At 37.9% G+C, this 25,949-nt stretch overlaps 1 protein-coding gene across 4 annotated transcripts in view; it reads left to right on the top strand.

The window, feature by feature from the left end:
• Window positions 1–25,949, top strand: part of vps13c (vacuolar protein sorting 13 homolog C) — a 139,764-nt gene that overhangs the window by 67,909 nt on the left and 45,906 nt on the right. For all 4 annotated transcript variants that reach the window (XM_063012860.1, XM_063012859.1, XM_063012862.1 and 1 more), the window contains 17 exons: window positions 294–397; window positions 501–668; window positions 6,419–6,723; window positions 6,815–6,959; window positions 7,536–7,680; window positions 9,218–9,345; window positions 9,443–9,603; window positions 9,799–10,052; window positions 13,604–13,821; window positions 13,991–14,083; window positions 15,798–16,163; window positions 19,227–19,316; window positions 19,608–19,763; window positions 19,873–20,137; window positions 20,643–20,803; window positions 21,545–21,666; window positions 25,096–25,393. In XM_063012860.1, the coding sequence (XP_062868930.1) occupies window positions 294–397; window positions 501–668; window positions 6,419–6,723; window positions 6,815–6,959; window positions 7,536–7,680; window positions 9,218–9,345; window positions 9,443–9,603; window positions 9,799–10,052; window positions 13,604–13,821; window positions 13,991–14,083; window positions 15,798–16,163; window positions 19,227–19,316; window positions 19,608–19,763; window positions 19,873–20,137; window positions 20,643–20,803; window positions 21,545–21,666; window positions 25,096–25,393 (3,179 nt within the window). The remainder of the gene's footprint in view (window positions 1–293; window positions 398–500; window positions 669–6,418; window positions 6,724–6,814; window positions 6,960–7,535; window positions 7,681–9,217; window positions 9,346–9,442; window positions 9,604–9,798; window positions 10,053–13,603; window positions 13,822–13,990; window positions 14,084–15,797; window positions 16,164–19,226; window positions 19,317–19,607; window positions 19,764–19,872; window positions 20,138–20,642; window positions 20,804–21,544; window positions 21,667–25,095; window positions 25,394–25,949) is intronic.

The following is a 25,949-nucleotide window of genomic DNA, read 5'->3' as shown; positions in this document are numbered from 1 at the left end:
TACAAAAGTACAAGTATTACAGAACAGGTAATAAATTTAAGGGATTTAGAAATAAAAGCACTACCTGAATCCTAATAATACTTTTTGATAAAATATTATTTGTAGTTAACAAGCATCCATATTCTATTCTGCTTAAAGTGTTCTGTTAAATATTTGATCAAATATTTTGGTTGTCTTTTCTATGTTCTCCCCAGAACTGAATAGCTGATTGATTTATGTTTAACCAAGCTAATTACTGGCTGACTGCTATAATGCTTTTTAGAAGTATGGTCTTTGTCTTATTTCTTTTCTAGGTCTGCATGGCTCTCTCCTGATGCACAGGAACCAAACACATATGTCTGCCAGCCTGCAGAACTTTCTCATTATTAATGTGGATCCCAAAACCATTCACAAGAAGGCAAGTTAGCATTTGGTACTGGTAACAAAATTGACACAATATTGAACAAATGTGAAGCTATCTATAAAAAATGTTGCTTGTTCAATATGTTTGTGTTTTTCAGGCTGTCTCTATAGTGGGTGATGAGGTGTTTAGCTTTAATATGAGTCTGACTCCCAAAGCCACAGAAGGAGATGGTTACACAGACACATCAAAGGTGGACAGCAAGGTCAAGCTTAATGTTGGCTGCATTCAAGTGGTCTATCTGCACAAGTTTGTCATGTCATTGTTGGTACGTTTCAGTCTGATGCACACACAAACGTACACAGATTTGTTCAACCAATGGTGTTTGGTGTTTTTAAGTATTTACCTTCAGTTTTGCATTGGAACTTCCTGAATGGCCATAAATATTTGGACATCTGCTTATTAGGATATCTTAAAACCTGACTTTAATATAGAGTTTGCCCTCCTAAAACACTTTGTAGTGTGTGGGAACTCTGCCCATTCAGTCAACGAAGATTTGTGAGATCATGCAGATGATGGAGAAGGTCTGATTTGCAATAAAAGCTTTTAACTTTTATAAGTTCTCATAAAAGGATTTAACTGGGTTGAGGGTCAGGGCTCTGTTCTTTTGCACCAAACTTGTCAAACCATGTCTTTATGGACCTCGTTCAGTGAATAACTGTTGGAAGCAAGTTATTTATTTTATATATGAAGGATTTTATACCTGTTAGCAGTGAGTGTGGCTGAAACAAGTGTGGCTGTTCACTTTTTCTCCCAATTTAGCATAGTCAATTTGTCTTCCGCTGCGGTGGATCCCTTATTTTATTTATTTTATTTATTTATTTAACAGGGACAATGTACATTAATCAACATTTTTGTTTCCACATCAATGTAAATGTACCAGAGTTAGCTATAAAGCTAATTTCCATCTGTAGTCCCTAGGCAGGTTATTGTTGTAGGGTTGGAAGCAGTGTCAATAGCTCAGTAAAACATTATACACAGAAGAAGCTATTAAAATACACACATATATACACATAAACGTACATACATATAACATCACAAACAGTAGATAGAAATATATGTGATTATCAATGATAACAGGTTTGATTTGCTTTCAGCCATGTCTTCAATTTATATTTAACAGTCTGATAATTTGTGCTCGCTCTTAACTCGATTGGTAAGCTGTTCCAGTATTGAGTGGCTCTAACTGAGAAGACTGCTTGCCCAAATTTGCTTTGTCTGTATTGTACAATACAGTCCCCTCTAGTAATTGCTCTTGTTATCCTACTACCTCTACTATCTTTTTGTGCTATAAACTGATTCAAGGGAGGAGGAGCAAGCCCATTTAAAATCTTGAAAATGAGACAAGCATCTGCAAAATGTTTGAAGTTATCAAAACTAAATAAATTATGCTTTTGTACAATATGACAGTGATGATAGCTATTGGGCTTTCGGTCTAATACCTTTAGTGCCTGTTTATAAAGAGACTCAATAGGTTTTAAGATTGTAGAGCTTGTTTGTGACCAACTTGTAAAGCAGTACGATATATGAGAAAAAATCATTGCGTGCATGAAGAGTTTGGCTGTAGCAGCTGTTAGATATGGTCGTATGTGTCTAAAATTAGCTAAGTTCAGTTTAACAGTACTTGTTACCTTTTTAACATGCTTTTTAAATGACATGTTTGAGTCTAAGATGATTCCAAGATATTTAGTATCAGACACTACTTTGAGCTTTTCTCCTCTGACCAGAACATCATCTTGAAACGTTTCTGTCAGTTTTTGCGAGAAAAACATACAAACAGTTTTATTTACATTCAAGTGTAAGCATGAATTAGTTAACCAATTAGATACAGGGATCATGGCTGCAGTTAACTCACTTGCAGCTTGCTGTTTATTTTTAGCATGTACATAAATAACGGTATCATCAGCATACATCTGTATGTTGGCAGATGAACAGACCGATGGCAGGTCATTAATGTACAGGCTGAACAGAATAGGGCCTAATACTGACCCTTGTGGGACACCTGTATTACAATTTAAATATGTTGACTGAGTTTTCCCTATACGTACACTTTGTGTCCTATTTGATAGATATGAATTCATCCATTTAATAGCATCAATAGAAAAGTTAAAATTAGTTAATTTAGACAAAAGTACCTCATGGTTTACAGTGTCAAACGCCCGCTTTAAATCCAGGAATACCGCTCCAATTACTCCACCTTTATCTAGTTTTGATTTTACGCTTTCAAGAAAATAGCAAATAGCTGTTTCTGTTGAGTGGTTAGCACGAAATCGGGTGCAGAGGAGCATAACCCTTGTTCAAGTGAGCAGTCAGCTGCTCTACCACCCATTTTTCAGCCACCTTGGAAACCACAGGTAAAATACTAATAGGTCTGTAGTTTTCCACAGCTGTTTGATCACCTGCCTTGAAAATGGGTGTTATAACAGCCGACTTCCATGCTCTTGGAAAAACTCCTTGCTTAATTGAGTGATTAATCAAATTAGCAATGGGGCTAGCCAAGATATCCTTATATGATTTTATAAAATTTGTGTCCAAACCATAAGCATCTTTTGCTTTAGAGTCTCTTATCGAACTCATAATGTTTAATACTGTAGATTCAGATATTTCTGCTATTCTAAAAATGGGTTTGGCATCATCAATAAGAGTATGTAAAGAAATCTGCGTGGAATAATTCTTGCTCAGTTGCTCAACTGAGTTTATGAAGAAATTGTTAAAAGTATTTGTTATCATTTCATGATCCTGAGTTAAGATACCGTTCACTTTAAGTTCATGTTCCTTTATTCGCTGGTTATCATTCCTTCCAGTTAATTTATTAAGATTTTTCCAAATGAGTTTTCCGTTTCCCCTTGCATCATCAATTATCTTAATAAAGAACTCAGCTTTAGCCTTTCTTATATTGCATTCAAGGAGGGTATATTGCTGCTCATGTGCCCTCAGAGTCCTTGCACAGTGTTTGAAGACCATTTCCCAACCCATCAGACAATTTGTATCTGCTGCAGGCCTACTAAACGGCGCCAGTAGCAGATCAGAGATTCGAACCGGGGTGTTCTCACCTCATAACGTTCATTTAAGTAATGTATCACAGACCTTATATCACTGACATGGATTGGTGCTCTGCCCAGGGTGTATTTCTGCCTTATTCCAAGTGTTTCTGGGTAAACATTTTGCCCACTATGACCCATATTTGCAAAAGAATTAATGAACGATTGCAAAAGGTCATGACATTTTGTAAAATGCAATAAAGAATCTGTGATTTAAATCTATTGAACCTTTTTGTAACTGTCAAAATATAAAAATGATTTCTGTTTTACCAACGTAATTGCATTTTGTAAATATAATTTTAAATTCATTTAGAATTTGATGACTGCAGCACACTCAAAAAATGTTTGGACAAAGGCTTGTTTACCACTGTGTTTTATTATCTTTCTATAAATTACACAATTGTTGGGAACTCATAAAACTACTACTAATACTACAACTGCTACTAAAAACAATAATAAATCATGCTGATAATTGTAAGATATAATTTTATATTTTTCCTGTTCTAAAACATTTTGTTCTCATGTTTATGCTGTGACCTTTTACATACCAGACACACATATACAAACAAAGCCTCAAACCTGTTATTGATACTGCTGTTTAACTCCCATCCTAGTGCTTTTTACTGCATTCATTAATGCAGTGACCTAATGTTCCAGAGTAATGACCTTTTTCTAAATAGATCGGGTTTGTTGACCATAGTTAGGGTTATAATTTAGGTTGTAATATACCATGACAGTAGGGTTCTTTAGAGTAACAAATCTGCTTTAGAGTAATAGTGTTTTAGATAATGAATGTGCAGACTATCAACAAAAGCATGGACATTAGTCAGATTAAGCAAACTTTCACAAACTGCAGTAATACTAGACAGTTTTGGAGAATGCACCTGCACTGTATTTTTTTTACCAAGACATACAAAAGGAAAAACGGTGTTCAGTTCATCTACCGAGTTATGGTTTTGTTAATTTTAAATAAATCAAAGATAAGGGGGAGGTGATGTGGAGGGTATAGACCTTTGGAATTTGATTAAGTAAAAATCCTCACAATTTGGTGCTTGGACTCTGGTGAGTACCAGAGAGAAGTGGCAGCAAGGATGCACTCAGCATACTCTGAACCGGTGGATTTTTTTGACTATTCCTTTTTGATACGAAACTTCAGCTGCACAACAGACAGTCATTGCTGTTGTCTGTTGCTGCTGTTCCTCTCTTCATGATGCAACATTTTTTCATGATGCAACATATTTTCAGTAGTAGACTGATCTTAACTGCCAGCAGGTCGAAGAAGCACATGCACTGTCTCTCTACAAAGGCTCATGGGTGCAGTGTGTTCAGAATAAGACCTGGCATTATCTTGCTGCAATAACCATGGACTTCACAGCAAAAGGCATCATCACCCCCATACCATGACAGATTTTTTACTGATTAAAGTCTGGATAGCTATTTTTCTTATTGGTTTTGAGAACTTCACATCTTTATTTTCCCAATAACAATCTAAAACATGGACTCACCTGACCACAGTACATGTTTACACTGTTTTTTTTGGTCCATCTGAAATGTGCTCAGGCCTAGAAAACTTAGTATTTAAGCAGTGTTTAAGATTAGAATTGATGAATGGCTTTTGTAGTAGTAGTGTTTAAGGTTTAGTGTTAAGTGACAACAATTTTCTGAAGTACTTCTGAGCCCATATGCCTATATTTATTGAAGCACTATGAGGGTTCCTAATGCAATGCATGTGATTTTTCTTAATCTTTTAGCAATTTTATGTGTTGTAGATAGTGAAATACTTAAATAATTTGCAATTATGCATTAAGCAACATTCTTTTTGAATAGATTGACAATTCTCTTTGCATGTTTGGCACAATATTTTTAGCCAAGACCCATCTTTGCTTGCAGAGACTGAGCCTTTGGTGGGTCCTTCTTCTATACCCAGTCATGATATCCTCACCTATTTTTAATTCAACTGCTTATCAAAACAATGTAACTTTAATGTTCTTTTTATCGTTTTTTTGCCCCTGTCCCAAGCATTTTTTTAATTGTGTTTCAGGCATCAAATGTAACATTAATATATCTATAACATTATATCTGTCTGTCTGTCTGTCTGTCTGTCTGTCTGTCTGTCTGTCTGTCTGTCTATCTATCTATATTAGGCTTAAAGAGATTTAACAAATCACAACTAATCTAAACAGTTAGATTTTTTGAAATGTGATTTTTAAAACGTATTTGACTAAGAAATATGAAATTTTGTCAAGAAAGAAAGTTTATACACTGCCATAAAACATGTATATAATGCTTCCTGATTTTTATTTACTGGTCACAAAATTATTTGATTGTTTCACAAAATACACAAAAAGTAAGTAAACACAAAATACAGTTTTTAAATAATAATTCTACTTACTGAAAAGAGAAAGTATTGCCTATTACTAAGATGATCAACCAATTTACTAAATGTGACTGATAATTGGGTTTAATTAGACAAGACACACCTGAAACTGATTATTTCCAGCTCAGTTAAATCTGAGCATCTAAACATTATGTGTCCTGGGTTCCACCACTGTTTCTGTTTTTGTCTGTGAACAATGATAAACCATCTAGTAAAACTGCAGTTTTTGGCCCTCAGGCTAGTTTCTGTAAAGCAATGTGTGTCCTCTGGTCAGTACAAAAAATACATCCATCTTATAGGAAAGAGACTTTATATTGTCCTTGATAACTGACGGTGGGTAAAGTCTGCAATGTGAAAGGCTGATCATTTAATAATTGTAGGCAGGCATATATGCTTTAAATATGCACTATTGCTTCATAAACCCTAATACATGTTATTTTTATTTTAAACTGTTTTGTGTTTCTTCATGTTTTCTTTTTTTTCATATATAATACTCTGTAATACCTTGGTTTGGCAAATATCAGAAGGTCATGTGTATATGGTGCCTTATTAAATAAATAAATAAATAATTAAATTAATACATATATTTCTTCTTTTTAGAACTTCAGTAATAACTTCCAGACTGCTAAAGAGGCCTTAAGTGTGGCAACAGTACAGGCAGCAGAGAAAGCAGCCTCCAGTGTGAAGGATTTAGCTCAAAAGAGTTTTAGACTTTCCATGGATATCATGCTGAAGGCCCCACTCATCATCATCCCTCAGTCCTCCACATCAAGTAATGCTTTAGAGGCTGACCTTGGTCTCCTTACTGTGAGCAACAGTTTTTCTCTGAAACAAGTGGAGAACTGTCCACTACCTGCTGTCATAGATAATATGGACTTGGAGCTAACCCAGCTTAAACTGTCAAGGTAATAGCTTTCTTTTCTTTCTTTTTTCTAACTCCATAGCTGTAAGCATAATAAAATCTGTATGCATCTAGCTTGTGTGTTATGTGTTCAGAATCTCGATGAAGGAAGATGAAATGTCTGGGTCTAGGCTTCTGCAGCCAGTAAACCTAGTCCTGTCAGTCAAACGAAATCTGGCTGCTTCCTGGTTCCAGGACATGGCTGCTCTGGAGGTGGATGGAGATCTGAAGCCAATGCAGGTGAGCCCCATGTTTTTGGTTCAGGAGATTTTTTTTTCATCTCAAGTGGCCTAGTTTGCTTTTAAAGTGGACCCTGCAGTACCCACCACAAATAATGGCACCCTTAAAAACATACAACAAGCTGTAAATAACAATCCTTATTGCTTATGCATAGATCTTTCATTCAAAATATTACAGAAAAGCTACACTTTATTAGAGGTATAATGATTGATTTATTAATGGTCAAATGAGACCAATGTAGAGCAAAAAACACTTAAGGCTGGGTTTAGTCTGGAGTGATTCTGTGAAGGAATGGTCTTAGCCAACAATTATGGCACACAAAAATATTTGAGAAATATATGAGAAAATGTAGTTTGTTTTTCTTTGAACTTTTAAGGAAAGGGTAGCTTTTGTTAATATTTTAATTGAAAGATTTTTAAAGCAATAAAGAATGTTTCTTACAGCCCGTTTTGTTCACGTTTTTCAGCTGTGACAATATTTCAGGTGCCTTATTAATTTGATTGGAGTGAATTAGCAAGGCCTACAGTGACTAATCCAGAGTCCGTATTAAGAGGTCTCTGCATATGTGTGTTTCAGGTAGCTTTAAGTCAGGATGACTTGTCTGTGCTGTTAAAAATTTTAATGGAGAACTTTGGAGAGGCCCAGAACATTCAGCCATACAAGAGCTCAGATATAGCAATGAAACAGGCAACGGTGCCCACCAGACCTCCCACACAAACTGGTAAAACATGCACAGCAACTGTAACTTGCATTTTGTCATGACTATTGCAGGGATCTACAAAAATATATCAGAATGTGTTGGGCGCTTAGTTGGCACAGTGGTAAGGTATGCTAGTGAACTACTGCTAAGATTTGAGGATCCAGGGTTCCAGTCTTATTGGTAATATCGGCCGGTATCGATGGTAATATCGATGGTTCATGGCTCACCACTTTGTGCTACACTTTGTAAGTGAATTTTCAATCTGGGCAAAAAGAACATCTTTAATATAAGACAGCTAACAATTTTGGTCTTTCACTACCCACACACTATACACAATTCCCTGTGTGACTGTCATGCCCTCAGATGGTTGCATTAGAAACCATCATGCTGGGTGCCCAGGTGGCGTAGCGAGATATTCTGCTAGCACACAAGCACTGGGATTCTGAACTCCTCGGTTCAAAACTCAGTGTTGCCACTGGTTAGCTGGGCACCATCTGGCGGGCATAATTGGCAGTGCCTGCAGCAGATACTAATTGGCCACCGTATCTGCAGGGTGGGGGCCGGACTATTGGTGTGGGTAGTTGGGTCTTCATACGCTGTGTAAGGATCCTGATTGGCGGAAGAGACATTAACATTTTACATGTACATTTTCAGCATTTAGCAGACGCTTTTATCCAAAGCGACTTACAGTACAGTGACAGTATACAGTCTAAGCAATTGAGGGTTAAGGGCCTTGCTCAAGGGCCCAACAGTGGCAACCTGGCAGTGGTGGGGCTTGAACCAGCAACCTTTGAATTACTAGTACCTTAACCGCTAGGCCACAACTAGGAACAGACGCCTGTGCAGAATGCAGGAGCGAGAGGGAGGAGGGCTGTGCATGTGTTGGAGGAGGCGTGTACAGCAATGTGCTTTCCTCAGATGCATTTGGGTATCCCTCAGCAGCGGAAGACAAACTAGGTGCGCTAAATTGGGAGGAAAATGGGGAGAAAATGCATATAAAAAAAAAAAAAAAAGCAACCATTATGCTATAGTAATAAGTACAGCCACATGGACTCAGGAGTACTACTATGGTTATATTTCAGCAAGACTAAACTTTTCTGGAAATGGGGTTAGTATATACAATATAAGGCTAAAAGTATGTGGACACTAATAATTGAGTTTCATCCACACCCATTGCTAACAGGTGTATAAAATAATTTCTGGTAAATGAATTGTATTCTTCGAACCATGTGGCAACAGTTTGTGCAAGGCTATTTCCTGTTCTAACAAGGTCCATTAAAAATAGTTTGATGAATTTTATGTAGTGGAACTTCATTCATCTTTAGGATGAATTTAGTCTTTCTCATTCACAATTAGTGTCTGACCTCAAAAATGCTCTTTTTATTCCAAAAGATGTCACTTGAATATTTTTATCAAGCTACTCTGATAATGGCACAAAATAATTTTTTGTCAATAGTTGGAAAAGGGGTCTCGTTGTCACTCCCTACAAATGAAACTTGAAATTTTCATTACACAATGTTATGCCGGTACATCCCTGTGTGTTATTGTCTTTGCATAGTCTCTCAAAGTGGAGGAGGAAGAGATCCAGTATGCAAATCCAAAGAGGCTGAATTGAGAGAGAGTATTAAATTCCAATTGAACGTTGAATCACTGGGCCTGGTACTGTACAATGATGATTTGACACAGGTGTGTCTCATTATTAATAAGTACACATGCTTAGCAACATTGTGTTGGCTGCATTTCTATTTTCATACCTATGCATCTCTGTCTTTTTCTTATGTAGCCTGGTGTGCATCAGGACAGCTTGTGTCTAGGAGAGTTTATGTTACATAAGATAAAGGCCTCTGGCAGGATGTTTAATGATGGCAGTCTTGAGGTCCGTACCAACCTCACCACCTGTAACTTGGATGACCGAAGAAGCCACGTTGAAAGAGTCACATCCAGGTGACACACACTGACACTTTTAAATACAACACAGAGACATTTTATGTAACTACCAAGATAATAAGGTGGCAGTTTATAATATGTAATAATAATATAAACTGCCAAATTACATATCACTAAATAATTATAATGGCAAGATAGGGGAAATTGTTTAACATCTCAGTTTTTGCATTTCTGTATCTCATGAACTATTAGAATGCTGGGAAAACAGAATGGTGAGATCTCAGATGCCATGATTGATATGACTTACTCGCAGAGCGAGGACGAACGCTCTGTGGTAGCTGTGCTGCAGAATCTCTATCTCTGTGCCAGCGTGGAGTTCCTCATGGCTGTGGCTGACTTTTTTGTCCAGGCTCTGCCCCAAACTCCACCTCTTGCATCAGACAAGCCCAGTCCACTTCCTTTCAAACAGATCTCAGAGCCAAGGAGCCAAGGCGAGCGAAGAGCAGGTAGACAAGTTTTTTTTTTAATAATTATTTTATTATTGCAATGCATCATGGATCCCAATATTTAGTTTTATTGAAGTTGAAACACTGCAACACATCATTATGCCAATATTATAAGAAATAAATAATTTAATCAACAATTTAACTATTTTAAATAATTGTTAAAATCAGCTACAGTGCTAGTTGCAAGTCTCAAAGATCCTAAATCAGTAAAGCATTCCTGCACAATCTTGCTACCATCACTGTGTCTGACTCTTGGTATGATCTTATTGTGAAATGCTGGGTTGGGTTAATGACAAATGTGTGTGGACCTATGTATTTCAAAAAGTTTTACTTTCAGCTCATTAGTACAAAAAACATGATCCTAAATGGCTTGGGAGTAATCAAGCTGCCTTTTTGCAACTAAGAGAAGAATGTGTTAGCTGTAATCTGAGATGATCAAGGCCTGCATTCACATTTTTGCAAATTCATTCAAATGGACAAGTTATTGATGTCGTCCTTAAAGGCTTCTAGTGGGCAAACTACTTCTGGGAAGAAGTTTTTCAGTTGGAGATAATAGCTCTCAATGTGGTTTACAACAGCCACTGAGCCTTGACAATGGCTTGTAGGCTTTTTCAAACATAAATAACTTTATTTATTATTATGTCTCTTTCATTGTCTTTTAGCACAGGGGTTTTCAACCTGTGGGGCGCGCCCCCCCGGAGTACTTGTCTGGGGGATGGGCGCGAGTGCCTGACTGGGGGGCGTGGCATTACGAGATTTTTTTACTTCTAAAACTAAAGCAATTCATTTTTCACCCACGGGAGACATACAGGGGTTGGACAAAATAACTGAAACACCTGGTTTTAGACCACAATAATTTATTAGTATGGTGTAGGGCCTCCTTTTGCGGCCAATACAGCGTCAATTCGTCTTGGAAATGACATATACAAGTCCTGCACAGTGGTCAGAGGGATTTTAAGCCATTCTTCTTGCAGGATAGTGGCCAGGTCACTACGTGATGCTGGTGGAGGAAAACGTTTCCTGACTCGCTTCTCCAAAACACCCCAAAGTGGCTCAATAATATTTAGATCTGGTGACTGTGCAGGCCATGGGAGATGTTCAACTTCACTTTCATGTTCATCAAACCAATCTTTCACCAGTCTTGCTGTGTGTATTGGTGCATTGTCATCCTGATACACGGCACCGCCTTCAGGATACAATGTTTGAACCATTGGATGCACATGGTCCTCCAGAATGGTTCGGTAGTCCTTGGCAGTGACGCGCCCATCTAGCACAAGTATTGGGCCAAGGGAATGCCATGATATGGCAGCCCAAACCATCACTGATCCACCCCCATGCTTCACTCTGGGCATGCAACAGTCTGGGTGGTACGCTTCTTTGGGGCTTCTCCACACCGTAACTCTCCCGGATGTGGGGAAAACAGTAAAGGTGGACTCATCAGAGAACAATACATGTTTCACATTGTCCACAGCCCAAGATTTGCGCTCCTTGCACCATTGAAACCGACGTTTGGCATTGGCACGAGTGACCAAAGGTTTGGCTATAGCAGCCCGGCCGTGTTGTTGACCCTGTGGAGCTCCCGACGGACAGTTCTGGTGGAAACAGGAGAGTTGAGGTGCACATTTAATTCTGCCGTGATTTGGGCAGCCGTGGTTTTATGTTTTTTGGATACAATCCGGGTTAGCACCCGAACATTCCTTTCAGACAGCTTCCTCTTGCGTCCACAGTTAATCCTGTTGGATGTGGTTTGTCCTTCTTGGTGGTATGCTGACATTACCCTGGATACCGTGGCTCTTGATACATCACAAAGACTTGCTGTCTTGGTCACAGATGCGCCAGCAAGACGTGCACCAACAATTTGTCCTCTTTTGAACTCTGGTGTGTCACCCATAATGTTGTGTGCATTGCAATATTTTGAGCAAAACTGTGCTCTTACCCTGCTAATTGAACCTTCACACTCTGCTTTTACTGGTGCAATGTGCAATTAATGAAGACTGGCCACCAGACTGGTCCAATTTAGCCATGAAACCTACCACACTAAAATGACAGGTGTTTCAGTTATTTTGTCCAACCCCTGTATTTCATTACTCTAACTGACCATGCTCACACGCACGTTTAATGTTATTCAGTTCCGTCTGAAAAAAACCTTCAAAATAGAGCTATCAGCGAAGATAACCGGTGACAAAAGCAACGACCGGTGTTATAGGACGTGTTTGTGTCTTTAAGAGAGACGCTCTGTTCACAGTATCGATTATAAGTGACTCAGGAGTCAATAAATTTTAAGCGCAGCGTAAGTTTCTTTTCTCAGTCATCTCTCCGTGTTTACTGTTATAATGAATGTTGCAGTTGTAAATAAACACCAACTACTACAGAACATTTTGTGTGACTCGCTTACCTTAAAAAGCTGAGGGTTAATTATACTGAGTATTACCACAGAGCGGGAGCCGACTCAGAGTCGTTCTGCCTGTGGAGCTAAACGTTTTCTGTCAGTCAGAGCAGATGATCCCGAACTAACCAACTTAGTAATTGATGAACTTTTGTCTATGCTTGACTCTGTGAAGTAACGTTTTCTGTATACAAGAATAAATAATTCCATATTCTGTGAAGGTCTTGCCTCTAACAGTTCCCTTAAACAGCTGGACCTGCACAATAATCAGATCAACCACCAAAAAATTATTTACCAAAGTGAACCACGAATTTATATAATGTGCTGATAGAATCGGCTCAGATGGGGTCGGACTGTATTATCTTTTTAAAGTAATATTTTCAATCAGCAAAATTGCATCATATGTATGATGTGCACAACATTAATTACATTATTTTAGCTTGTCAGAAGCTTTCTCAATGATTTCTGTGCGGTGGTTGACGAAGGGGAGGGGGGGCGTGGCGCAAGTTCGCGGTTGGCACACGAAGGGGGGCGCATGTCCAAAAAGGTTGAAAACCCCTGTTTTAGCACACTGTGCTGCTTGTTTAGTCATTCTGGTCCACTTCTCATGTCTGGAAAGGTTTATCTGAAAAGATGTTTAGAATGAATTAATAATGCCTGGGTGACATAATAATAAATATACAGTTCACTGTCAGTCTGGATACTGCAGTCCCTCTTAGCTTTTAAATGTTGAGTTGTGGAGTACCTAAAAGTAAATGGGGAAATTTGTACTTTAGTTCTCCAAATGACTTATTTAAAGGTAATAAAGGTTATATGCAAATAAAGAATTTTAGTGATCATAAGAAACAAACTTTATTGACAAATGTATATGGACACCTCTACTACTCTGGACACCTATACCACAGATAACCCTGACCTCAACCCTATTGAACACATTTGGGACGTATTGGACATATTGCCAAGCCTTCTCACTCTACACCAGTGCCTCACAAGGTGTCCACATATTTTTGGCAATTTACTATTTTAGTTATCCAGTAATTAGCATGTAGATTATGTATCTTTTTGGTTTTTTTAATGTAAATTTAGAAATTGGATTCTGTTGAGATGCTGGCTATCTTTATACAGTAAGTCTTGCATTAGTTTGTTGGTGTGTTTGTGGATGCAGGTCCAAGGACCACACTGCGGGCCGTTGTGGTGGACCCAGAGGTGGTGTTTGTGGCAAATCTGAAAAAGGCAGATGCTCCTGCATTAGTGGCTTCATTCCAGTGTGATTTTACCCTGCAATCTGAAGAGGCAGCTCAGGTTATGAAGATCAACCTTGGGGGTCTCAAAGTTCTTGCCTGCCCCTTTATCAGGAACAAGGACAGCAATGCTGTTACCACTGTACAGTTTGCTACCACTTTATAATTATGTATATATAGAATTCTTATTTGAGTATCTATTTGCAAGTTCATTAATTTTGTTCATTTGTCACTCCTAAACACAATTTAACTGCTTTTAAATCAATTTTATATGTATTTCAACTGTAAAATATTGGACACTTCTTTACCAGGTGCTGAGGCCATGTTCTGTTGTTCTGGAAACTAGAAAACCAGCTGATGCTCCCATGAAAGGCTCTGTAATTGTTGAAGAAGTCATTGTAAAAGTGAGTAGCACTGTGGTACTAAACTCTGTTGAAAAAGCTAACACTTAAAGTGCTAAGACAAGTGCTTCTTGAGAAAAATATAGTTTTCAGTGTGCCAACTGCTGATGTAATGGCAGTTTGTTTTCCATGTTTATGTGTTCTATAAGAACTGACAATTTTATACAGTAAAAAAACGAACAATTAAAATATCTTGTTCACAAAAGTATTTAGACCCCTGGCTGTTGCACATTGTGGTCAGGTGCAACCTGTTTGCCTTTTGTAAAACCACACACATGGGTCTGCAAGGCCACACAATTTACACTGCGATGTCAGGGCAGGACAAAAACCAAGCCAATGAACTGTCTGTGGATTTCTGTTGTCAAACAGTTTTTCAGCACAAGGCAAGAAAATAAAACAATATCTAAGGCTTTTAAGTGTTCCCAGGATCATGGTGGGCTTTTAAAATGATAGAAGCTTTGCACAACCTTGGACCTTCTCTGAGTTTGGTCGTCTGGCTAAATTGGGCATCTGAGTACAAAGGCCTTGGTCAAGGAGGTAACAAAGAACCCAACAGTCATTCTCAAACATTTATGTAACACTATATTAAGCAGGCCTTTGTTCTGCAAACAAATCTGCATCATTCAATCTGATGCAGTTTAAAGAATGGGATAAATTGCTCAAATTTAGTTGTTCAGTTCCTGAAGAGATACAAGATACGAGTATACAAGAATACGTGCTGCTGTAATTGCTGCCAAATTGTCTTCTGTGTATTGAATAAAGGGTTTAAATACAGAGATTTAATAAAAAAAACGTTTTTGGGAAGAAATAATTGACGGAATTCTGTTGAGATGGACCATTCCTGTTGATGCAATCCACGTCAGAATGTGGATTTGCACATCTTTGTTCATAGTGCCTTGGACATGGGTTGACAGACAGATCTGACTGCCCTGTAACGTGTGAGAGAACTTCTCATAGTAAGACTGAGCATCTGGACAAAATTAATTGTTAATATATTATTAGTTAGTAATATAGTTGTATTTTAGAGTGAAGTGTGTAGTAATTTATTTTTGCTTTTGTCGCCTTGTTTTTGATATTCATTTGTAGGGCACTCTTTTTTTCCTTCTTCATATTGAACCCTTTTTTTCCCAACATTTCTACCACAAATTTTTTAACATTTCAGTGTGGATGTGGCTTTGGCTGAAATACCTGAACTCAATAATTAGGAGGGGTGTCCCTAAACTTTTTGCCATATATCATGTTTTTTGAATTTTCATGCTGTGAATATAACCATTGTGTAAGCACGGCCAGCTGTAGATAACAAATTGAGAGATTTTGTCTTGATTTAACGGACTTGACTTAATATACTATAGACTTACGTGTGTTGCTTTTAATTAGTGTCTAATTTACTTTAAATTGGTTTCAATTAGTGCACAAAACATTTTAAACAACACTATTTAAAAGTCTAATACTTTGTAAAGTTCAGATTAAGATTTTAGTTTTTGTTTAATTATTTAGTCATTTGATCTTAGTTTTAGAATGTAGTGCTGTTACAATTTAATTAAATATGTTAGGAATCCTGTAGGGTTTGTTTCACTTCATTACTTTGGTCTATGCCCCGAATTTCTTTAAATCCTACGCATTAGCAAGTCTAGCATGATGGAGCAAATAATTACTAATTATAAGCATGTTTTAACTTGTTTCTTATTTCAACATTTCATTTTTCTTTGTTGCTTAGATTTCCCCCATCATCCTTAACACAGTGTTGACCATCACAGCTGCTATGACACCGAAGCTTATGGAGGAATCGCTTAGTCAGGATGCTGTTGAGCTCAGCACACTGTGGGATGTAAAAAGCATCTACTCCTGTAATTACTGGTTCCTGGATGTCGAGACTGCGGCTGAGGTGACTGAGAGTTTTACTGAGGTGCATAACAGCAATGAGGGCGAGACATTCAGAGCTGAAGTGAAGGTGGTGCAGGTGACGCTGGAGTCTGGGCTTAGCCACCACACTGTCCCACTTCTGCTGGCTGAGTCTTCCTTTACTGGCTGTGCACGGAACTGGTCATCACTGCTAAGTGTATCTGCAGATATGACACTGGAGGTGTGTATAATTTATTGTATAACCCTTTTTTTTCGAGTGAACAAAGCATATTTAATTTTCTTTAAATTCCTTCGGGACCACTAAAGTATCTATACATCTGTCTGTCTATTTACATAAATAAAAAACCTATTTAGCAAGCCTAGGTCTGCAAAGGCTAGGAAAATGTCCCTAAATATTATAAGAAAGTAACCGTGAGAGGGGCCAGACTCAAAAGTAACCATCTTTCTTGTCGACCAAAAGATAGCTGGACTCATGTAATTAGGAATAAGCAAACAGACACTAAATAGAGAAAAAAGAATGCTTACAAATATGATTTGTACAAATTCATAACCAGCTGTCAGTTATACAATGTATAGCATGAGACTACTGCACTAGTTCCCTAATTAGAACTGGATAACTACAGGTGTAAATCAGACTGTGGTACTACAGGCATGGTTTTTCTCTCTGGACATCAGTACCCATCTGAATGATCTTATGAGAGAGGAAGAATAACAGCAACCCAATCCCAGTTCATAGCAGATCTTTACGACCATGAACTCCAATCTCTGCACCTGTCTAAGGGCAGGGATGGACAACCGTGTAGAGCCCAAACGCAGCATAGTCCAATGTCCTAAACATTATTGGGTTGTAGTGTTTACTATGTTTATTCCAATATTGTGGAGCCCAGGACTAGCCCATAAGCCAGTTATTTTAGTATTTTGCAGTTGATGCTGAATTTAACTAGGTTTTAATAGTCTATAAAAAACCCAGTGGCCATTCAAAACCAGCCAAAATATCCAGATGGTTAATGAAACAATGGTAAATGCACTTATCATGTAAATGTTTAACCCCCCATCACCTTAAAATGTATTATGGTGATGAGTATAGAATTGAATGACACTAAACTAGAGGTCTCAGTAAACAGACAAAGAATATTAAATATTACATACAAACAATTTTGATAACATAACACACTTGAGTTGACATATGCCAAATGTGTGCACTATTATTCAACCCCCTAGTCTCAGTGCTTTGGTGGAACATCTGTTTTCCATGATAATCTTTGATAAGTAATTTTGACTACTTCTGCTGTGAAATCTTCATTCATTTTATCATGCAAATGCTTCCACCTCATTGAGGTTTGATAGCTTTTTGTGCTGCAACTGCTTTCTTTATTCCCACCAAGAGTTGTCTTTGAGATTTAAATCTGAAAACTGAGAAGACCATTACATGAAACTGCAAGACTGATTTCTTTGCCAAGCTTTTGTTAACTTGGAATACATAATGCCAGTAAACAGTCAAGATTACCAGTTCCTGCAGCAGAAAATCATCTTTACATCATCGTTGAGTCACCTCTATGCTTGACTGTAGGAAAATAATTATTTTGATCATAAACCTTGCTTTTCATGTGCCAGACAAATCACTCGTCCATATGACCAAGCAGTTCAACTTTTGAAATGTAAATTTAAAAACACTGGACTGATAAAATGACCATACAAAATAAATAAATACAATAATCATACTTTGTTTTAATAAACATTTCAGTGTTTAAAAATAAATATTGAAGTATTTGCATTGTAACTGCATTATGATGGAGAATGACTCCCACCCCATGCATGAGACTCTGGCAGCACTGGGCAGCTCCTTCAGTTACACACTGCTTCACCCCAAATGTGGGAAAGAGCGGTACCGCTGGTCCTTCCTTCCTGCTGCTGTTAGACTATATCAGGGGTTTTCAACCTTTTTGGACATGCGCCCCCCTTCGTGTGCCAACCGTGAACTTGCCCCCCCTCCCCCAACTTGCGCCACGCCCCCCCTCCCCTTCGTCAACCACCGCACAGAAATCATTGAGAAAGCTTCTGACAAGCTAAAATAACGTAATTAATGTTGTGCACATCATACATATGATGCAATTTTGCTGATTGAAAATATTACTTTAAAAAGATAATACAGTCCGACCCCATCTGAGCCGATTCTATCAGCACATTATATAAATTCGTGGTTCACTTTGGTAAATCATAAGCGGTTCTTGCTTTTTGATGTAGATGAGAGCAGAAAACGTTACTTCACAGAGTCAAGCATAGACAAAAGTTCATCAATTACTAAGTTGGTTAGTTCGGGATCATCTGCTCTGACTGACAGAAAACGTTTAGCTCCACAGGCAGAACGACTCTGAGTCGGCTCCCGCTCTGTGGTAATACTCAGTATAATTAACCCTGAGCTTTTTAAGGTAAACGAGTCACACAAAATGTTCTGTAGTAGTTGGTGTTTATTTACAACCGTAACATTCATTATAACAGTAAACACGGAGAGAAGACTGAGAAAAGAAACTTACGCTGCGCTTAAAATGAATTGACTCCTGAGTCACTTATAATCGATACTGTGAACAGAGCGTCTCTCTTAAAGACACAAACACGTCCTATAACACCGGTCGTTGCTTTTGTCACCGGTTATCTTCGCTGATAGCTCTATTTTGAAGGTTTTTTTCAGACGGAACTGAATAACATTAAACGTCCGTGTGAGCGTGGTCAATTAGAGTAATGAAATATGTCTCCCGTGGGTGAAAAATGAATTGCTTTAGTTTTAGAAGTAAAAAAATCTCGTAATGCCACGCCCCCCAGTCAGGCACTCGCGCCCCCCCAGACAAGTACTCAGCCCCACAGGTTGAAAACCCCTGGACTATATAACCAGCACTGTTCCAGACAGATCACACACACACTTTAAATTATTCATAACTATGTGCAACTTTTTTCCCCATGTGCAATATTTTTCCCATGTGCAATTATTTGTAATTATTTGTAAATGAGTTTTTCTGACTTTTTATTATTATTGTTATATTGTACTTCTTATTGTCTATCTTTTGTATTGAGTGCTTTACTGTCCCTTCGCTGCTGCAACAATGTGAATTTCCCCACTGTGGGACTAATAAAGGATTATCTTATCTTATCTTATGATTGGTGACATCACCGTTTACAACATTTTTACCTAAATTAAAGATCATGATTTAGGTTTTGTTGCTTTCATATTTTATATACTGATTTATTCTGGTGTGCACTAAGGTTTGGTACATATTTATTGTTTCAGGTGAACTATTTTAATGAGACTCATGCTGTTTGGGAGCCCCTAATAGAGAGAGTTGAAAATGGGACCCGCAGATGGAAACTTGGAATAGAGGTGTCATTCATTCAACATGATTGATTATATATTGGAATTATTTATTATCTGGTGTGTGAGGTTTAAAGCAATATATTAAAAAGGAAATGCAAATAAAAGTTATTTAGGAAGTGGCATTTTAAACGTGTTTAAATTATGCTAAATACAGTATCTAGCTGCTTAGGTTTACATGCTCTAGTATTCTTTTTTTTATTTTCTTTTACATATAATTTCATTCTTCTTTGTGTGTTGCTTTTAAGAACGTTTTGGTTCCTGTGTTCTAGTTTGTTTTTGCATATGTTTTATGTATAGATAAAGAATAACCCTGCTCGAGATAAGAGCCCTGTTCCTGTTGAGGATTTCTTAGTGCTGCCTGAGCCTTGCACAGCCATTAACATCTGCTCTAAGGACACCATGAACATCACATTGTCTAAATGCTGCCTAAATGTCTTCCACAAGCTTGCCCAGGTGTTCATTTATTAAATCAAAACTGTATAAATGCCATTTCTATAATGCAACAAATTATTTATAACAGTTTATTCATTTTCTATGTGTAAACTTTTGTGTTTGTATACAGGCTTTTTCAGAGGGAACTGTCTCCACCTTTGATTACAGTCTGAAAGAAAAAGCTCCATTTACTATCCGAAACTCCTTGGGTATCCCGCTTATTGTCCAGCATAGTGCTAACTTGCGTGTAGCGGACTCGCCTACTCGAGGCAAAGTACATAAGGTGGGGGTAGACAACTCTGTGGAATTGCAGTATTCCATTTTTGAATCTTCAACACGAGGAAAACTGTCAACGCTGCAAAGACAGGAGAGCTGCTTTTTTAATATTAGCATAGGTATTTTCACATTCTCACAAAATAAAAAAAATTGTGTACAATGAATAAGAGTACAGGAGTAATATTATTTGGGTAATTCATTTATCTGCCTGCCTGTTTTTAGCTTTGATAATTAACGAAAAATATTATCTGTGCATTGAGTAAGAGATTTTTTGGGTTTTCCATAAGAGTATGTAGGGTTTTTGTAGTTAGTGATGCAGTAATGTCACTTTGATCAGGACAGACTTGATAAAGTCTGAAGGTCTGGAAAAAGTAAATGTGCACATAATCTTCTTTGAATTACTGTGTACACGTAATGCCAAGTAAAATGAATGGACATACATGTATCTTACAAGTGTAAATGTAACTGTTTATAAAATATTGGATTTTGAATCTTAGGATCTATCATATTTTTGATATTTACAATTAGCTTACATCATTGTAATATGGTTATAACTTTTGTTAAACCAAAATATCAGTTTAATTGTTGTGTAAAATTACTAATGTATGTGTCATATATTGTAAGTGCCCACAGGATACAGTGAGATCTCCAACATCCCTGTTGACAAACCAGGTCGGCGACTCTATAACGTGCGCAAGCCTGTTCATCAGTCATCTGTGTCTGTGCTGCTTCAGATTGATGCATCTGAGGGCAACAAAGTCATTACTGTGCGATCTCCATTACAGGTAAACCAAGCTAAAAAAGTAATAAGTAAGTAAATAATTTATAATTTATAAGTATATATATATATATATCAGGCATAACATTATGACCACCCTCCTAATATTGTGTTGGTCCCCCTTTTGCTGCCAAAACAGCCCTGCAACTGCATCTGACACCTTTCCATCACATTAACTTCTTCAGCAATTTGAACTACAGTAGCTCGTCTGTTGGATTGGACCACACGGGCCAGCCTTCACTCCCCACGTGCATCAGTGAGCCTTGGCCGTCCGTGACCCAGTCGCTGGTTTACCACTGTTCCGTCCTTGGACCACTTTTAATAGATACCACCGCAGACTGGGAACACCCCACAAGAGCTGCAGTTTTGGAGATGCTCTGACCCAGTTGTCTAGCCATCACAATTTGGCCTTTGTCAAACTCGCTCAAATCCTTACACTTGTCCATTTTTCCTGCTTCTAACACACCAACTTTGAGGATAAAATGTTCACTTGCTGCTTAATTTATCTCACCCACTAACAGGTGCTGTGATGAAGAGATAATCAGTGTTATTTACTTCACCTGTCAGTGGTCATAATGTTATGCCTGGTCGGTGTATATATACAATGTTTCACAAAATGTTTTATGTTGTATAAACTTATTATTAAATAAAATAGCCTAAAGTGTCTTAAACCGCCCCGGTCCGCCTTATTATTTTGTATTTTGCCTTAATATTATATTGTTAAGTTATGCTTGTTTATTTGTTATAGATTAAAAATCATTTCTCAGTGCCTTTTGCCATTTTGAAGTACTGCCCTGAGCTGGAAGGACTGGTAAATGTTGGGGTTGCTGAACCAGAGAAAGAGTCAGATGTCACTCTGGACTCTTACAGGTATGATTGTGGTAAAAGCGTTACTATAAACGTTTAATTTCTCAATTGTGCATTAAAACTGTAATAAACCAAACACTTGATGTAATTTGATGTGGAGAGATTTAGAAGAAAATAATTTTCATTAAATGTTTCGTTTACCTACCACACAATCTCTTTATTTTCCATATACAACCCCAAATCAGAAAAAGTTGGGAAGGCATGGAAAAAGCAAATAATAAAAAAACACAGCGTTTCTTACATTTACTTTGACTTTTTTATTTCATTGCAGACAGGATGAACCTGAGATATTTCATGTTTTATCTGCTCAACTTAATTTCATTTATTAATAAACATCCATTCCTGCATTTCAGGTCTGCAACACATTCCAAAAAAAGTTGGGATGGTAAAGCATTTACCACTTTGTAATGTTGCTATTCATTTTCACCACACTTAAAAGACGTTCTGAGGATAGCAAGTGATTTAGTGTTTCAGGTTTTATTTTGTCTCATTCTTCCTGCAAACATGTCTTAGGATGTGCAACAGTACGGGGTCGTCGTTGCATTTTTCGTTTCAAAATTCTCCACACATTCTCTATTGGGGACGGGTCGGGACGGGACAGCCATGTCTTTGTAATGTGTGCAGCATGTGGTTTTTGCATTGTCTTGTTGAAAAATGCATGGATGTCCCTGGATAAGATGACGTCTTGAAGGCAGCATATGTTGCTCTAAGATCTTAATGTACTTTTCTGCATTAATGCTGCCATCACAGAAGTGTAAATGACCTTTTCCAATGGCACTGACACAACCCCATACCATGACAGACCCTGGCTCTTGTTGCTGATAACAGTCTGGAGGGTCCTTTTCGTCTTTGGTCCGCAGCAGACGGTGTCCATTTTTTCCAAAAAAAAGACCTGTAATGCTGATTCGTCTGACCACAACACACGTTTCCACTGTGTGATGGGTCATCCTAGATGTCTCTGAGCTCAGAGAAGTCGATGCCGCTTCTGGACATGGTTAACATAAGGCTTCTTTTTTGCACAGTAAAGTTTAAGTGGCATTTGTGCATGTTACTCTGTATTGTAGAGCTTGACAAAGGTTTGCTAAAGTAATCCCTCACCCATGTGGTTATATCAGCTATTGTTGAGTGGCGGTTCTTGATGCAGTGCTGTCTGAGGGATCGAAGATCACAAGCATTCAGCTTCAGCTTGCGCCTTTGGCCTTTACACAGTGAAATTCCTCCTGATTCCTTCGATGGTTTAATGATATGCACTGTAGAGGAAGAAATATGCAAATCCCTTCCAATCTTTCTTTGAGTTACATTGTTTGTAAACATTTCAATTATTTTCTCACACATTTGTTGACAAACTGGAGATCCTCTGGCTGTCTTTGCTCATCAAAGACTCGGGCTTTCCTGGATGCTGCTTCTGTACCAAACCATGATTACAATCACCTGTTGACATCACCTGTTTAAAATCGCAATAAGTTTTTTCACCTCATTACTAGCCCTAAATTGCCCCCGTCCCAACTTTTTTTGGAATGAGTTGCAGGCCTGAAATGCAGGAATGGATGTTTATTAATAAATGAAATAAAGTTGAGCAGACAAAACATGAAATATCTCAGGTTCATCCTGTCTGCAATCAAATAAAAGTCAAAGTAAATGTAAGGGACACTACATTTTTATTTTATTTGCATTTTCCATACTGTCCCAACTTTTTCTGTTTTGGGGTTGTAAGAGTACTGCAGTGACTTAACATACAATTAAATATTCTCAAACATTTTAGGCCATTATCATCAAAATATGTTTCCCCTGATAGTTGGCTATGTGTTACTTTGTATTATACTTTTTAAGAGCAAAAAATTATTCCAGACAGTTTTGTTTTCCTAAAACCAAATAGTGTGTTTTAATCATCTAGGGTAGAAGGCAGGGTGCTGAGATTTACGCAGAATTAACAAGTATTAATTTATATTTATTTATTGATGTTTTAAAGTCATGTTTTACGCACTTTGGTTACATTCATGACAGGACAGGTAGTTACTGGCCACACAAGATTCGTCAGTTTAAGTCTTTAATGTCAAACACAATCATGGACAAATTTGTACCTCCAGTTCACTTCACCTGCATGTCTTTGGACTGTGGGAGGAAACCGGAGCTCCCGGAGGAAACCCACGCAGACACAGGGAGAACATGCAAACGCCACACAGAAAGGACCCGGACCGCTCCACCTGGGAATTGAACCCAGGACCTTCTTGCTGTGAGGCGACAGTGCTACCCACTATGCCGCCCGTATAACAAGTATGGTACTTTTTTGGAAAAGATGCACCAATCAATTTGCAATTAATAACCTGGACTACCAGATTGTGCCACTTTTAGCAGCAACAACTGCAACCAAATGTTTTTAATAATTGTGGATACTTTTGTGGCCCACTTTTTATGAATTGTTTGTTTAAGGTCTTGCCACAGAATCTTAACAGGAAAAAAGCCAGGGCACTCCAAACATGATTTTTATTAAAACAAATAAAAAAGAAAATACAAACAGCCTTTTGCAACTGCAAAAGCAAATTGGAAGTTTGGATTTTCTTTCTTTTATTAGCTTCTGTAAAATACCAGGGATAAAGAAGATTAAAGATACAGTGCCTGACGAAATCCTTTTCTTTTGTCACATACACTGTGAACGTTAAAATAAGTTTTAATTATTCTAATTTTCCAGCTGTATTTACACACTGTAAGCCTCATCATCAAAGTGAAAAGCAGATGTTCCAGAATTTAACTAATAGTAATGCATGGTAGCATAATAATTTTCCCCTTCAGTAGGACCTGGGCAGTTCAGAACTGAAAGAAAAGTGAATGCTGCCGATGACATCCAAATTCTTGAGGAAAGCTTGCGGCTCTCTGCTAGACAGTTAAAAATGGGCAGGATGTTCACTTTCCAGCACATAAATGAGCGTAAACACAGTGCCCAAAAAAGCAGTGGTTTAAGGATAAAAGGTGAATGTACTTCAGTACATCAGCCAAGTTAGAGCCCTGACCTGAATCCAATAGAAAAATCTGTGAATAGAGAGCAGTGCATTGCAGGAACAACAAGGAATTTGACTGAACTCAAACAAGTCTGCAAGGAAGAATTGACAAAAATTTTGCCAGTTTAGGTGTGCAAAGGGACATATCTGAACAGACTGATGAATGCTATTAAGACGAAGTACTGAAGTACTAAATCAGGGGACTGGTTTACTTTTCCAATTTTAAGTTTTTAATTAAACTATAGGGACCTTATTGTCCCAAATAATGTGTGATTGAATTGGAATTTTAAATGGCAAGTGCAATTTCCAAATGTTTTCCCCTTGGTATCTTTGGGAGAGGGTTGTGTCACCATAGTCTACATAAACAATTATACTTAATTCAGTTGGCTCTTAATGTCTTCATCTGCATTGAAATACAATTGTGTATTTTCTTTAGATGTCAGTTGTTTTTGCTGCCTACCGGTCCTTTGGAGGGGCAGTATCATGAATCAACCACCTGCCTTGCGTGGAAGGAGCAGGTTCACTTAAGTTCAGAAGTGCGTTCTGTGCTGCAGTGCCCAGCGCATGATAGCAGCTTCCTGCCATTAGTCATCAACACAGTAGCAGTGCCAGATGACCTCTGTCATATTGCCAGTCATGGTGAGGAGGACTGGGACCCCGCTTATATAATCCACCTCTACCCAACAGTTGTTCTACGAAACCTACTTCCCTACAGCATACGTTATTTGATGGAGGTAGACAACTTTGCTTTTATTTTAAAACATTTACATTTAACACTTTTTCATACTGCTTAAGAAAAGTGAAGGGAACCCTTAAATCACACATCCGATGTTGATGAACAAAAGATTTAAGCTAAAAATATTTACTGATATAAATTGTGTAATTTATTGAAAACAAAATTACATAACAACAGTGGAAACACTGTTGTCAGTGGAAACCAAAATTACTCCACTGAGACCTGGATTCAAAATCACCCCAAAAATCAAAAGTAATTTGAATTGAAATCACAGGCTGATCCAATTTACATGAATTTCAACACAGCAGCTCATAATAGTGTGTATGCCCCCTACATGGGAACCTGCTTTTATATGAAAGAGAACAGGGTAGCAAGGGCAGACCTGCAAATTCTGATGTTCTAGAATGCTAGTTGTAGAATGCTAGTCAAGCTGTATTGTGCTGGACTGTGAGCACAGGTCCCACTAGAGGACATTGGGCCCTTATGCCACCCTCATGGAATCTGTTTCTGGCAGTTTGGTCACAATCACGTACACCAATAGCCTGCTGAAGGTC

Source organism: Trichomycterus rosablanca, chromosome 17 (assembly GCF_030014385.1).
Source record: "Trichomycterus rosablanca isolate fTriRos1 chromosome 17, fTriRos1.hap1, whole genome shotgun sequence".
NCBI lineage: Eukaryota > Metazoa > Chordata > Actinopteri > Siluriformes > Trichomycteridae > Trichomycterus > Trichomycterus rosablanca.
This window is presented reverse-complemented; position numbering and strand designations above follow the sequence as displayed.